This window comes from Bos grunniens, chromosome X (genome assembly GCF_055505025.1).
Source record: "Bos grunniens cultivar Pamir isolate PY7600 chromosome X, Bosgru_T2T1.0, whole genome shotgun sequence".
Taxonomy (NCBI): domain Eukaryota; kingdom Metazoa; phylum Chordata; class Mammalia; order Artiodactyla; family Bovidae; genus Bos; species Bos grunniens.
The window spans coordinates 42435787-42450941 of record NC_141194.1 but is presented as its reverse complement, the minus strand read 5'-3'; the positions used below and the strand labels follow the sequence as shown (position 1 = coordinate 42450941).

At 40.1% G+C, this 15155-nt stretch overlaps 1 protein-coding gene across 1 annotated transcript in view; it reads right to left on the bottom strand.

Moving 5' to 3' along the window:
• Positions 1 to 533: 533 nt before the first annotated feature.
• MAOA (monoamine oxidase A) overlaps positions 534 to 15155 on the bottom strand; it is an 83473-nt gene continuing 68851 nt past the window's right edge. The window contains exons 10-15 of the mRNA XM_086387091.1: positions 14229 to 14282; positions 8019 to 8076; positions 6719 to 6816; positions 4487 to 4598; positions 4179 to 4241; positions 534 to 3992 (exon numbers count right to left, since the gene is read on the bottom strand). Coding sequence (XP_086243217.1) covers positions 3846 to 3992; positions 4179 to 4241; positions 4487 to 4598; positions 6719 to 6816; positions 8019 to 8076; positions 14229 to 14282 — 532 coding nt within the window. The 3' untranslated portion in view covers positions 534 to 3845. The remainder of the gene's footprint in view (positions 3993 to 4178; positions 4242 to 4486; positions 4599 to 6718; positions 6817 to 8018; positions 8077 to 14228; positions 14283 to 15155) is intronic.

Genomic DNA, 15155 nt, shown 5'->3' with positions numbered 1-15155 from the left:
TCCTGAGAGTCATCCCCAATTAACTTTCTGCCCTGACTCTACATCTCAGAGTCTGTTTCTAGAAAACCTAACTTAAGTCAAGGAGTGAACTGAGATACAGAAAGGCTGAGTGACTCGTCCTGCCATATAGATAGGCAAGCACAGAATTCTGGCAACAAATGCATAAATGACATAATGCTGACAAAAAAAGAATCCTTGAGAACCATCAAGGTCAACCCACCCTTTTCCAGATGGGGAGACTGAGGCAGAGAACCAAGGCATTTCTTCAAGGAATCATAAGCTAATTAAGTGAGAAAGCTCTGATCAAACTCCACATCTTTTGTGGCCCAGTTGGGCAGATAATATTCTTGTGTTTAATCAGCTTCCAGGAAACCTTGAAAAAATCCAACTCAAACTGAACTTTGAGAATTTGGTGTCCATACCAGGTGGCTTTTTAAGCTCATCCTTCATGGACAACACTTCACTGTAACCTCCTGCTATAAGAAGCCATTTAACGTTCAAGCCATCACCTAAATAGAGGAGCCAGGTCTGAATCAGAGGTGATAGTGCACTTTATTAACAAACAAAACAATACCAGACAGGCAAAACCGTACTGCAGTGTCAATACATACACGTGTACTCCCACGTATAACACTGGGGCACATTTCAGACAGAACAGTAGGCACCAAGTTCACAGACTAAACATGGTTCACAATCCTTCAATACTGCGTCTTCAGGCTGATATACATCCTTATTTAAAAGCTGTGAAAAGAAGGTTAACTTTTCAAATCTCATTCTTAACCTTACTATTGAGTGAGGCTGACAGCCTTCCAAACTGTGAAGCAGGTGACTGAACAGGGCCAGGCTTGATCAGCTGCTTAAACTGACTTGAGAGCAGGTGGAAGAGAAGACCTGTTGCATCTCGGGATTGGATCACCTCATGTATGTGGGAAAGTTCTCAGCTGCCATTTCACCCATAGGCACCACCTGGGCTGGCATTCATTTTTAATAATCTGTAGCTTAACAGGGTTGATCTAATTCGGATGAATTAAAGGGTTCGCTAAAAAGTTTGAGAAGAGGGTAAATCCCATATTCTGGGAGTCCTTCGACATGTGAGACATGTTAACTATGTTAACAACTTGATGACTGTTAAAACTGTTGTCAGTTAAATTTGTCAGCATTTCCCCAGAGGTGTGTCAGAACCAAGTTAATCAGTAAGCAAACAGAAATAACTGAAATAGATCAGGGATGTGATTTCTCAAAGCACTTTGGTATAAAATGCAGCAAGTTCTTACATATTAGGGCATATCCAAGACAATACCAAAACTCTCAACTTAGCTAAAATGCTTTTCAATTGCAAGGTATAGACTGGCAGAAAATCCTGCTCTTTGCTCTCAGGATGTAATTTTGGATTTACAATAAGGTTAATTATGTAATAAACTTGGGTTGGTTCCTCTGGCAATCTTTAATTCCCATTCAATAAAAAAATAGACAGCAGATTAGATTAAGAGTTACTGGGAGATAATAGAAATAAGGATGTGACATGAATACCGAATATGGGAGAAGATAGAAGCAGCAGTAGACTCTTCAGCTTTGAAACAACTGTGCGGCATTTAGAACAGGGGCAAAGACGATGGTATCACTCTATTAAAAATGGTATCACTCTATTACAAATGGCATACTCTATTATAAAAGTATAAAATAATCCAGAGACAGAACGGTTGACAGGATTAATTCTAAAAAAGGAATCTGAATCTAGCTTATGTACTAAATGTGTGGAAGTGACTCCATCAAAATTTTAGTTGATTTAAATATTTTTGCACACAAAGAACAAGCTTCAGCTAGCTAGAAACTTCATTTAAAATGAAATGCCTCATTCATCAATGATGCAGAATATTACTGGGTATCTACCACCTGGGTAGCTGAGTCCACAGAATCTTCTGAATCTTCTCGACTGCTTTATTTGATCACATCTGTGCTGATTTTCATATGTGTGTGTGTGTGTGTGTGTGTGTATACACTTTATGGCTGAAACTTTTGGGTTTTTTAAAAAATCTGACAGTTTTTTTTTTGTTTGTTTTTTTGCCACATGGGGCAGCTTGCAGGATCTTAGTTCCCCAACCAGGGATCAAACCCTGGACCTGGTGGTGAAAGCACAGAGTCTTAACCTCTGGACCGCCAGGGAACTCCCCCAACAGTTTTTAAAATGGGAAAGATAAGAGGCGAGTACTGTTCTGAACTCACATTTCTCCTAAGATAAACTTAGTCTTCATATATAAAATCATTCAATTTCATGTCTTTTATAAATCTTAATAATGAAAACAAGTGAGGTTATAACAAGAGCCCTAATTTCCTTTCTGTGCTTGATTAGTCTCATGAAATAACAATCAGAAATTTGTCATGTGCATTTCAGTACTTATTTGAGAGAAACTGGCATGGTGGTATTACTCAAAGGTAACCATGTGGAAGTGCTTCCCTGGTGGCACAGTGGTAAAGAATCTGCCTGCAATGCAGGAGACAGAGGTTTGATCCCTGGGTCAGAAATATCCCCTGGAGAAGGAAACGGCAACCCACTCCAGTATTCTTGCCTGGAAAATCCCATGGACAGAGGAGCCTAGTGGGCTACAGTTCATGGGGTGACAAAGAGTCAGACACGACTGAGCCAGTAAACAACAATAACAAACCATGTAAAAACATAATTAACAGATCTGCCTGATTTTATTATGGCTGTAGAAAAAAAGAAAAGAAAAAAATATCTGCCACTAGGGGCCTTCAGAAGGGTCTACCCGAAGAAAGGAAAATACTGCTTCCTTGGAATTGGCAGAATGTTATCAAGGACAATGGGCCAAGTAATGTCTAGCCACCTTCCAGGAGGATGCGAAGAAGCCTACTGTAGTTGGTCTCACGAGGAGCGAAACAGGGAGCTCTCCTGGGGAACAGTCTTGCTACTATTTTGCTCATCTAGGGAGCTACATACCAGTCACAGCAAATCAATTTAAACATCCCTTGGTAAACACTGTCCTCTTTAAGAAAAAGGGGAAAAATGCAAACAAACTATCATGAAGACTAGATGTCTAGAAGTTTAGTTTAGTTTTAGTGTTAGTAGCTCAGTTGTGTCCAACTCTTTATGACCCCATGGACTGTAGCCTGCCAGGCTCCTCTGTCCATGGAATTCTCCAGGCAAGAATACTAGAGTAGATTGCCATGCTCTCCTCAAGGGGATCTTCCTGACCCAGGGATCAAACCTGGGTCTCCTACATTGCAGGCAGATTCTTTGTGGTCTGAGCTACCAGTGTCTAGAAACTTCACAGGAATTAGAAGTGGTCAGGAGATCCCTGAGACAGCAGCCCACAAGATGTTGTGGTCTGAGGGCCTGAACTCTACCTCCACTGCTTTCCCTTATCCAAAGTGGGGGCTGCTCACCCAGGAAGTTTCGAGTCTCTGGGCCTACACTTTATCCTTTGCTAAGAACTTCGAAGGACAGTCACAGGCTGGGCTTTAATCTACTCAACCTCTACAGAGAGAAAGTTAAATGCTTCATTCCTGTGATCATCAGGTATTTTATGTTAAAGGGGAGAAAAATAGGACACAGAAACTGTTTCTCATGAGCATGTCAACTTTAACTTCTTGATGTTAAGAAATTGATCACAGGTTATTTTTCTACCAATCAACACGAGCTGGTCTACAGACAAATCACAAGATGGAGCTTGATCTTCTGGAAATTAAGGAGGTCATACACTGAGATTAAACTGAGGGGTTAAATCAGTTCACTTAAAGATGATCTGATTGCACGGCTGTTCTATGGGTCAGCAATTTGCTTTTGATGATACCAGGGAAGGATAAGCAAAAAGCATGAAGCCAAAACTTCAGGATCGGCTTAGCAGCCTGAATCTGTACATCACAAACCACAGGGCAGTTATCGATGTGGAAAACCCAACAATCTTCAGCAGGCCTGATACGGAAGGCAGGTTTCTCTCCCAGAAGCTGGGGGTGATCTCTACAGCTGGAACATCCTGGATGAATGAACATAGATCGTTAGCAAAAAAAACTCTTGCAGGAATAAGGAGTGGTAAAATATATCTGTAAAATCAGTATCTGGATCTGCCCTGGAGAGTGGCATCTACAAAGACATCAGAGGCTAGAAGTTGAGATTTTTATATGCGATTCCTGGTCTATAGAGATGGAGCTACCAAACTTACTTCAGCTTCAGGTTCTTGGATCCAGATATCTTTGGCAGACAGCTTCCCCAAAGCATTCAAAACCTGAAAGAAACAAAAAAGAAAAAGAAAAGACCTGAAAGAAAGTGGCCATGGTATTATGAGGTTCTGTACTTTCGACAGATTCAAGGCCCTGCTGGCCACAGATGAGCCTCATGAGTGGAGTGAGGGGCAGAGAAGTGGACATCTATTAATAGATAGATGATCAGTGGCACGATCTGGAAAGACCAGATGACAACTACGTCAGTGGACTCAAGAGGGAGAGCCAGCCATTCGGCTTCCTGTCTTACCTCTCTAGCTGCCCGTTCACCAGCCTCTACTGCTCCTTCCATATAACCGCTCCATTGTGTGGCAGTCTCCGTGCCAGCAAAGTAAATCCTGCCTACAGGTTGGCGAAGAACCCTTCAAGGGAACAGAGAGGTCACACAGTTACCTGGGAAGGCGCTGAGGGTAAATGAGCTAATCGTGGCCCTCACCTAAAACCCCACAGAAGACAAGGAAGCCCAAATTGTTTCCAAAACTCCTATGCAACTCAGCCAAAGGTGAAAGGCTCCTCCTTGTTTCCTGGGTCTGCACCAAAGGATCTGAGCTTTCAAGCCAGAGAGAATCAGGATATGAGATCATCAATCGCTAAAGATAATGAGACCTTTTTCTAGCTAGCTAGAATTAAAATGTAAGAACATACATTAAGTCCACACTCAGATTCATTTGCTGCATGTTTCCTATTTGCAGTCCATTCTGCTACCTACAGTAAGGGGTGTGTTCTTCATGAGATCTCATCTGACTGCCGGGAAGAACAATGGTGGTGAGTGGGAAGACAGGAAGAGGAACTCATTTCTAGCAAAGGAGAGATCCAAAGGATTATGTGTCTATCTTCTTCAAAAACAACCTCTGGGAGTTTGGGGTTAGTAGATGCAAACTGTTACATATAGAATGGATGGACAACAAGGCCCTATTGTAAAGCTCAGGGAGCTATACTCAATGTCCTGGGATAAACCATACTGGAAACAAATATAAAAAAGAATATGTAAAATGCATAACTGAGTCACTTTCCTGTATGGAAGAAATTAACACAACACAGTAAATCAACTACAATTAAAAACAAACAAACAAACAAACAAACCTCTGTACAATTAGCTTCTATGGATGTATCCAGAGACTGGCTGAGGGTAGTGAAATGGGCTTTCTCTTACAGAGAGGTCTTGGTGAAAAGAACCACGGAAAGGCTGGGCTGAATGAGCCACTGTCCCCTCCTACCTTGTTGGCTTTGATTCTTACAGCCACTTGCATGAAATCTCCTAAACCGTGTACCTCCACCCCAAAGGACTTCACCTCAACCTGCCGTCACGCCTTTTTCCAACTCAGGAATCCTTGGCTTCATCTATCCCTGATCCTAGTCCCATCTCCTAGACTTCTACTTTGATTCCAGAACCACTCCAGTTCATCAATACTGTTATCACTAACAAAGGCTATTCATTCTCGGCTTGAGATTTGACAGAAATAGCCAACACTAACTGCCCTTTGGAAAAGGAATTGTAAAAAGCACCCAAGATCTAAATAGGGTTCCCCATGAACCGTTTAATCTTGCATCAGATATTGATGACTTTCACTGAAATACTACACGTGTCTATTGAACTCAAATCATTGCGTAATTAATAATTCAATTAAGAAAAACAAATGAAAAGCTCATATAAGGAAAGGATTATTAACAAACCCTTATTCCTTCTCTGTGGACACACATGACCTTGAGTTAACATTTTAGGTCTGTTCCTCTAGAAACCTGATGAAGGCATGAGGCCATATATGTTACCAGGCAACTGCTGCTTATGGTAAAAATGGTTGTCCTCCACCCCCTCACTGGTAACTTGTATCTAGGCTGGGAAAACTCATAAATTGCAAATATCTGGAAAGAGTCTAAATATCTGGGAAATGTTTGGGCTTTCTTGAGCATGCTGCCTCTTGTAACTGGGCATATCCTTTGTGGAGATCCTAGATACTGCCTATGAGGCTGTTTTAAGACACAAAGGCTCCTGTGAGCTAAGGGGTTTCTAAGCTAAGGTGAATTTTCCCATCTTGTGCGCATGTCAACTGCTCACACCTTAGCCGTACACAGTGAGATGCTTCCCCATGATGTCTGATGCTGCTCTGCTGGCAAGACATCTTTAGCCCATGTCCTTTTCTGTAGATTGGTGCCCAGGAGCCTAGGGTAGTTGTGCAAGACTAAATGTTTAGTTGAGCTCAAGAAGGCTCCTTGGAGGACATTGCAGCTTGCAGGATTCTCACGTGTACCAGTGACTCCTGAATTCCTCACCAGTGCTCTGCAATTGTTCTATGTGCTGCCAGGCACTGTTCTACATATGGACATACTTCTTTTCCTATGGACACCTAGAGAATACAAACTATCTGGGACATTACATATAGGAATGCTGATTCCTGTTTCTAAAATCCCCACTGAGCTTGGCTTATCTAGCTTTAAGCTTGGCACACGTCTTGTATCCATTGGTACAGTGTTTGGGTAGTACCTTCCGTATTGAGTCATGATCCCCGGGGGGAAGTAGGCAGTGTAGCAGCCTCCGGAGTACTGCTCCTGACACCAGTTCTTCTCTTCATAGTGCACTGGCTGCAGTTCAGGGGGAGAAAATTTCAAAGTGAAGACAAAGCTGAAATGCTGCCAGTCAACAATTAAGGCTCTTATGTGCTTTACTGTAACAAAACGTTTAAAGTTTATTTTTTTAAAGTAGTCCTGTTTTTCTAACTTAAGGGGAAACATGACAGTACCAAGTAATGGCCTTTTGTGAGGTACCAACAGACAAAACACGTACACTTTGACTTTCTCAACCTCTTGCCTAGGAGAGACAGGAAGTATCCCAATATCTGGAAAAGAGGGTATCTCTATGTGGATTTTGAAGTCTTTAAGACTCTATCAACAATCAGGTTCTGGAAGGGTTTGCTCAAATCTCTGCATTCTTTAAATAACAGACCTTACTTCCCTATCTACCAGGGCATTACTGCTAAAAAAGGGGTGGGGGGTAGAAGGGAGAAAGTAGAAGGAAAGCATAGTGTCTAAGAAAAAGGCTTTTTTCAGAACCACTTCTCTCAGCTGGAAATGTGAATGATGGGAATACTATTAAAAAGAGGACACTTAAAGACGAAAAATATTTCCCAAGGGACGTGAGAGGACCTTCTCTGATTTCCCTAACACATTCTGCAAGTTTAGTCTTCCAACAGTTCAGAGAAAATCCCCTGGAAGAGCCCCCCGCTCTCTGCTAGGGTCTTTAAAAATAATTTCATCCTCTTAATTGCTTTCAGTGGTAGATTGAGAGCACCGAAATTCCTAAATGAAGTGTAAATTGAGTCTGCAGATGGAAAAACAAATTAGTATGACTTTGACCTGGGCAGAGAGTCCAGATTCAGTCTATCTTATCAAGTATATACTACTGTGTCTGCATCAACAAATAATGATATAGCTGGGATTTTATTTGGCAGTGATCAGTTGACGCTGACAAGAGGGCAGGGCCTCTGTTCCAGGGACTGATCTCAGTCACCCTGGAGATAATACCTGCAGCTTCTGCCTCTCATTACTCCTGGCTGCCAGTTATCCAGCGAGCATTTAAACAGCCCAAGGAACTGCTGCATCAGAAATTGCATGCACCGACAGCAGCATTTTAATGGCCCTTTGTGACTGCTGAAGTTAATCCTCCAGTAAGCATATCCCTTTATACTCTCTTCATAAGACTGTCAGGAAACCAGAATCTGCTTTGCTTTACCACTCAGAGCAAACAGAGCAGAACCTGCTAGGGATTAAAGATGGGGATTTCTTACATGTAAAGCTTCTTGAGATCCTAGCACTTTGGCGTACAGTTCACAGATTTTTCTTTTCCTATAAAAAAAAAAGAACCAAAGAATGTGAAGGAAGTAATGACTGATGAGTATGGAATAAACACAGTGAGTTCCAGGGTTCTTGCAATGAACCAGATTTATTAAGTGAAAAATTAAAATCAATGGCCTTCAGTCACTACACTGAATGACCAGTTCCTTGAATCTCTGCCCTCAAATTAACCCTCTTTTTCCTGACACAGTTATGTGCTTTGAAGATTCAACCAACTGTTCTCTTTTACATTTTTGCCTCTTCCACTACCTACTACCATATCTTTTCAAGATTAAAATGGAGAAAATGAGATTGAATTAAATTCAGTTTTAGGAATTGATTCTAAGTTACTATTTGGAAATATGCAAAATTCTAAATCCCTTTTATAAGTCTATAGTAAGTATGATGTGTCTTTTAACTATCCTATGTTTATGTTTTAAATATCTACCAACATATAAAGCTCAGTTAATCTTTTAAATATAACATAACACATGCTATACTAGGAGAGGCCTATGGTCATTCCAGGGTAGTAATCTGTCACTTGTCAGAATGGTCTGTGGACACAGTACTGGGTCCTAAGGGCATGGAGGAGCAGTGGGCATGATGTGTTATGTGATATTACCTTAAAACAGTCTCTGACCACCCTCATAATTCACTGTGCAAATGACCAGCACAGAACATGGCACATACTGTATCTTAAAAATCAGTAGTTTTATTCATCTAAGCACTTCTTTAAAAAAAAGATTACCATTAATTTATTTTTATTTGGCCATGCCATTTGGCCTGCAGGATCTTAGTTCCCCAACCAGGGACTGAACCAGAAGTTAAAGCATTGAGTCCTAACCACTGGACTGCCAGAGAATTCCCTATCTAAGCACTTCTTGAAACAGATACATTTTAAACTCACAATCACTCTTGGTAAAGTTTAAAAGCTCTAATTTACTAAAATTACCCATTTTAGAAATGAATAGGTCTGTTTTAGAAATTGTTTAAACAGGTTAACACTGATCCAGTTATACACGTTAGGTATTTATCTTTTTTAGTCTTTATATAGGTTAAATATTGAAAGTGCTTCAAAATACTTTCTTATACACTAATAAATGACTGGAAAAAATTGCTAAAAATGTCATACAGGGTTTAATTCAAATCTGTAAGATAAGCATTAAAAGCTAAAGAGACAAATGGTAAAAAAAATATTGGGGGGAAGGAAGGAGGTAAGGGAAGGTTATAGTTATTAGAAATAAATTTTAAAAGATGCCAATTTCATGTTGCCAGTTACAATAGAAAACAAGTGTTCCCAATTTCACAGGTGTTCCCAATGTCTCTGAATAATGTTGGACAAAGTGTAACTTTATACATTTACCTGAAGGCTCACACTTATATGATTTATACAACTCCTAGAGTTTCCATCCCGTGGCTATAGTAGTAAATCAAGAGAAGGAGGCGGAATGATAGATGCTGTTTACTGATACCACTTTACCATGGAAGGTTTTAAGGGAGAGACAAATGCCACTTCTGAGGTGATGTCACACATCATGAGATAGCTATTTAAGTTCCAGTACAGGCAGGCAAGATTCACTGTCCTTCAAGGAGCTGTTCATACTACAGCTCAATAATGACAAAGGAAAGGCAGAACTGGAAGAAGTCTCAAGACTACTGTGTACCTGTCTGTCTCTCTCTGTGTAATCCAAGCCATTCATTTCAGACATGAAGAGACTGAGGCTCAGTGTGCTCAAGAGACTAGCTCAACATCACTCAGCTCATTAATGGCAGGGTCAAGGGTATACTCTCCTGAGCATCCCACCTGTAGTAAGTGCTCAATAAAAATTTACTGAATCAAAATCCATCCTCAGTCCAGTGTGGTACCCTCTTTTCTACTCTATGATATGACCAATTCTTACCTACTTCACAAGAGTGTTACAAGAAATAATTCTGATATTTTGAGTCAATAAGAAAACAAAAATATTGACAATTGTTATCCTGAAAACTTAACAATGCTTCATTTACTTTAGGTACATGTAATAACATCTTTGTTAAAACAGAGTGAACTCTAAAATGTAATCAAACTACTCTATAGTTAACTTTTCATTCAAGAACAGTAAACCAGTTATCATAGAAATTTGTCATTATTGACTGTATTTCACATTATTAAATGAGTCAATGATGAGTTCTAATAAACACATAGGAAATTATCTTCTCTATCCCTTCCTCCCATTAATATAAAAATTTTTAGAAAAGTTATATAAGATAAGGATGGTACAACAATGCACTGGTTGCTTAGCTAGGCTCTAAAAATAACAGAACATACTTTAAATGATGTACAAAAGAAGTCATTGTGCAAGTTGGATATACGTACTGGTTTCTAAACCTGGCTGCTCATCATAATTACTCAAAAGGCTTGTTAAAATATGCAAATACTCAGGCCCCACCCCTAACCTACCAAATCAAAATCTATCAGCCTCAGAAAAAATATATTTTCCAAACATCCTTTGGGAAATGTTGACGTAGTTTGTTCTGGGAACTATTACTTGAGTCAATGACATTCAGAATTCCAAGTGGTTTTGCCTTATAAAAACTTTTGAGAAGTTTAGCCACTATGTGGAATCAAAACCAAATGTCTACATCCAGGCTGGTATTTATTTTACTATTAATAAGGAGGGAAGGCAGGAAATCCAAAAGAAAATGTCAAGCTTAGTATGACATAATGAAAAAAAATACACATTAGATGCTATTCGTGACTTTGTCACAAGCTGGCTATGGAGCCTTGAACAAATCATTCCCCATCGCCAGACCCCCAACTTCTTCCTCTATTGAGTGAGTAGGCAGACACTAAAATAGTTCCCCTTTCCTGACATCAAATCTCATGGTTGCTCAAATAAACAAACCCATGTGCAATTGTGGGAACGTCTGCGGCCTTTCCCTAACTTGCAAAGTCATCAAAGTAACTCTTAAAGCAAGGTCTGCTAGTTGATTTGCTGCTTCATTTTTAAATCAAATGCAGAGAGAAGTATATATTTGCACGCACACCCTCTTCAAAAGCTAACAAAGGATTTAGGGTTATCCCTGTCGTAATGAAAGGGTTTGCATAACTCAATGAAGCTATGAGCCATATCATGCAGGGCCACCCAAGATGGAAGGGTCATAGTGAAGAGTGTTGAGACAATGTGGTCCACTGGAGGAGGGAATGGCAAACCACTCCAGTATTTTGACTGTGAGAACCCCATGAATATTATGAAAAGGCAGAAAGATATGACACCAGAAGATGAGCACCCCCAGGTTGGAAGGTGTCTAATATGCTACTGGGGAAGAGTAGAGGGCAGTTACTAATATCTCCAGAAAGAATGAAAGAAGAAGCTGGGACAAAGCAGAAATGATGCTCAGTTGTGGATGTATCTGGTGGTGAAACTAAAGTCCAATGCTGTAAAGAACAATATTGCACAGGAACCTGGAATGTTAGGTCCATGAATCAAGGTAAATTGGATGTGGTCAAGCAGGAGATGGCAAGAGTGAACATCAACATCTTAGGAATCAGTGAACTAAAATGGACAGGAATGGGCAAATTTAATTCAGATGACCATCATATCAACTACTGTGGGCAAGAATCCCTTCAAAGAAATGGAGTAGCCCTCATAGTCAACAAAAGAGTCTGAAATGCAGTACTTGAGTGCAATCTCAAAAACGACAGAATGATCTTAGTTCGTTTCCAAGGCAAACCATTCACCATCACAGTAATCTAATCACAGTAAGTCTATGACCCAAGCAGTAATGCTGAAAGAGGAATAGTTCCATGAAGACCTACATGACCTTCTAGAACTAACACCAAAAAAAGATGTCCTTTTCATCATGTGGGGGTTGGAATGCAAAAGTAGGAAGTCAAGAGATACCTGGAGTAACAGGCAAGTTTGGCCTTTGGAGTACAAAATGAAGCAGGGCAAAGGCTAACAGAGTTTTGTCAAGAGAACACACTGGTTATAGAAAACACCCTTTTCCACCAATACAAGAGATGACTCTATGCATGGACATCACCAGATGTAATCAGATTGATTATATTCTTTGCAGCCAGAGATGGAGAAGCTCTATACAGTCAGCAAAAACAAGACCAGATCTGACTATGGCTCAGATCACGAGCTCTATAAGGGGCAAAATTCAGACTTAAATTGAATAAACTATGAAAAACCACAAGGCCATTCAGGTATGATCTAAATCAAATCCCTTATGATTATACAATGGAGGTTATGAATAGATTCAAGGGATTAGATCTGGTAGAGAAAGTGCCTGAACAACTATGGAGAGAAGTTTGTAACATTGGACAGGAGGCAGTAACCAAAGGCACCCCCAAGAAAAATAAATGCAAGAAGGCAAAGTGGTTGTCTCTGGAGGCTTTACAAATAGCTGAGGAAAAAGAAAAGTGAAAGGCAAGTGAGAAAGGGAAAGATATACCCAACTGAATGCAGAGTTCCAGAGAATAACAAGGAGAGATAAGGTCTTCTTAAACGAACAATGCAAAAATAGAGGAAAACAACAGAATGGGAAAGACTAGGTATCTCTTCAAGAAAACTGGAGACACCAAGGGAACATTTCATGCAAGGATGGGCATGATAAAGGACAGAAATGGTAAGGACCTAACTGAAGCAGAAGAGATTAAGAATAGGTGGTAAGAATACACAGAAGAATTATACAAAAAAGGCCTTAATGGCCCAGGTAACCATGATGATGTGGTCACTCAACTAGAGCCAGACATCCTGGAGTGTGAAGTCAAGTGGGCCTTAGGAAGCATTGCTATGAACAAAGCTAGTGGAGGTGATGGAATTCCAGCTGAGCTATTTCAAATCCTAAAAGATGATGCTGTGAAAGTGCTGCACTCAATATGCCAGCAAATTTGGAAAACAGCAGTGACCACAGGCCTGGAAAAAGTCATTTTTCATTGCAATCCTAAAGAAGGGTAATGCCAAAGAATGTTCAAACTACCATACAATTACACTCATTTCACTTGCTACTAAGGTTATGCTCAAAATCCTTCAAGCTAGTCTTCAGCAGTACATGAACTGAGAATTTCCAGATGTACAAGCTGGATTTAGAAAAGGCAGAGCAAATTGCCAACATCTGCTAGATCATAGAGAAAGCAAGGGAATTCCAGAAAAACATCTGCTTCATTGACTCCACTAAAGCCTTTGACTGTGTGGATCACAACAAACTGTGGAAAATTCTTAAAGAGATGGGAATATCAGACCACCTTACCTGTCTCCTGAGAAACCTGTGTGTAGGACAAGAAGCAACAGTTAGAACCAGACATGGAACAATGGACTGGTTCCAAATTGGAAAAGGAGTATGATAAGGCTGTGTACTGTCACCCTGTTTATTTAACTTATATGCAGAGTACATCATGCGAAATGCTGGACTGGATGAATCCCAAGCTGGAACCAAAACTGCCAGGAGAAACATCAACAATCTGAGATATGCAGATGATACCACTCTAATGGCAGAAAATGAAGAGGAACTAAAGAGCCTCTTGGTGAGGGTGAAAGAGGAGAGTGAAACAGCTGACTTGAAACTCAACATTCAAAAAACTAAGACCATGGCATTTGGTCCCACCACTTCATGACAAATAGAAGGGGAAAAAGTGGAAGTAGTGACAGATTTTATTTTCTTGGACTCCAAAATCACTGTGGATGGTGACTGCAGCCATGAAATTAAAAGACGCTTGCACCTTGGAAGGGAAGTCATGACAAACCTAGATGGTATTTTAAAAAGCAGAGACATCACCTTGCTGACAAACATGCAATAGGTTTGAACACCTATGTATGGATCTGCTTTTCAGAAAAAGTACATGTTGGAGAACCTTGGAGATGGAATAAAGGTCATTGGGACTTGGCCTCTTAAGCTTTATTCAGAGCTACCATTTTTAAATGATTTTTCTCCATCCATCTTACTGAGAAACCCTACTTCTCAACCCCTGTAAAACAAACAGAGGTGTAAAACTAAATTAATATATGAACGTGGGAGGCATGAGTCAAAAGGGGGCTAGCAAAATACAAAAAGGTTGATTTGTTGGGATTTTGAGATTAACAGATTATTGCATTTTTCATAATGTTATTATACTGTTGTTAGTGCATCAAGCACAATAAAAAGCTAACCTTTTACGTGTTTCAGATGTAAATTCTTACCTTATATCTTTATGCACTTTAGCGAGGCGGTCAGCTTTTCGAGCGAGGATGAAGCTGGGGAGAGAAATTACGTTTGAATGATTAGGTGACGGTGGTTTATCTTAAGAGTTGTCTCTTCTTTTTAAAGTGTTCTTGCCTATATCTACAGTAATACCCTAAATACAAGCAAGTTCCATTCCAAGAACGCATCTGTAAATCCAATTTTTTCATAAGTCCAACATAGTTAGCCTAGGTACCCAACTAACACAATCGATTATATAGTACTATACTCTACTACTAATAATAAATCTAATAATAATAATACGTAAGTAAGTGTTAGTCGCTCAGATGTGCCCAACTCTTTGTGACCCCATGGACTGCAGCCCACCAGGGTCCTCTGTCCATGAGATTTTCCAGGCAAGGATACTGGAGTGGGTTGCCATTTCCTTCTCCAGGAGATCTTCCCAACCCAGGGGATTGAACCTGGGTCTCTCGCAATGCAGGCAGATTCTTTACCAACTGAGCTACAAGGGAAGCAGGCTTATAATATTTTTCACACAAATAATATATAAAAAACAAACACAGAAAAAAACACTTTTAGTCTTACAGTACAGTACCTAGAAAAGTGCAGGCGTATAGTACAACAGCTGGCATATGGGGCTGGCACCCACGTTTGTATCTTTGAAAGTTCACAACTTGAAGGTTTGTACGTAGGGGACTTACTGTACTCAGCACTAATACTACTCTCCCAACACTCTCCCATTATTTCCATATACTAGAGCAAATGCCAAGCTGTCCTCATCTGCTTCTGGGTCCAAAACCCCTGCCAGGGGTGGGCTCCTAAACAATATATCACTACCTACTCAATATTTTATAGCCAAAGTTCAGTACAGTTCTTGGCATACAGTAGGAAATTGACTATGTAGATGAATTAATGTTGCATTAAAT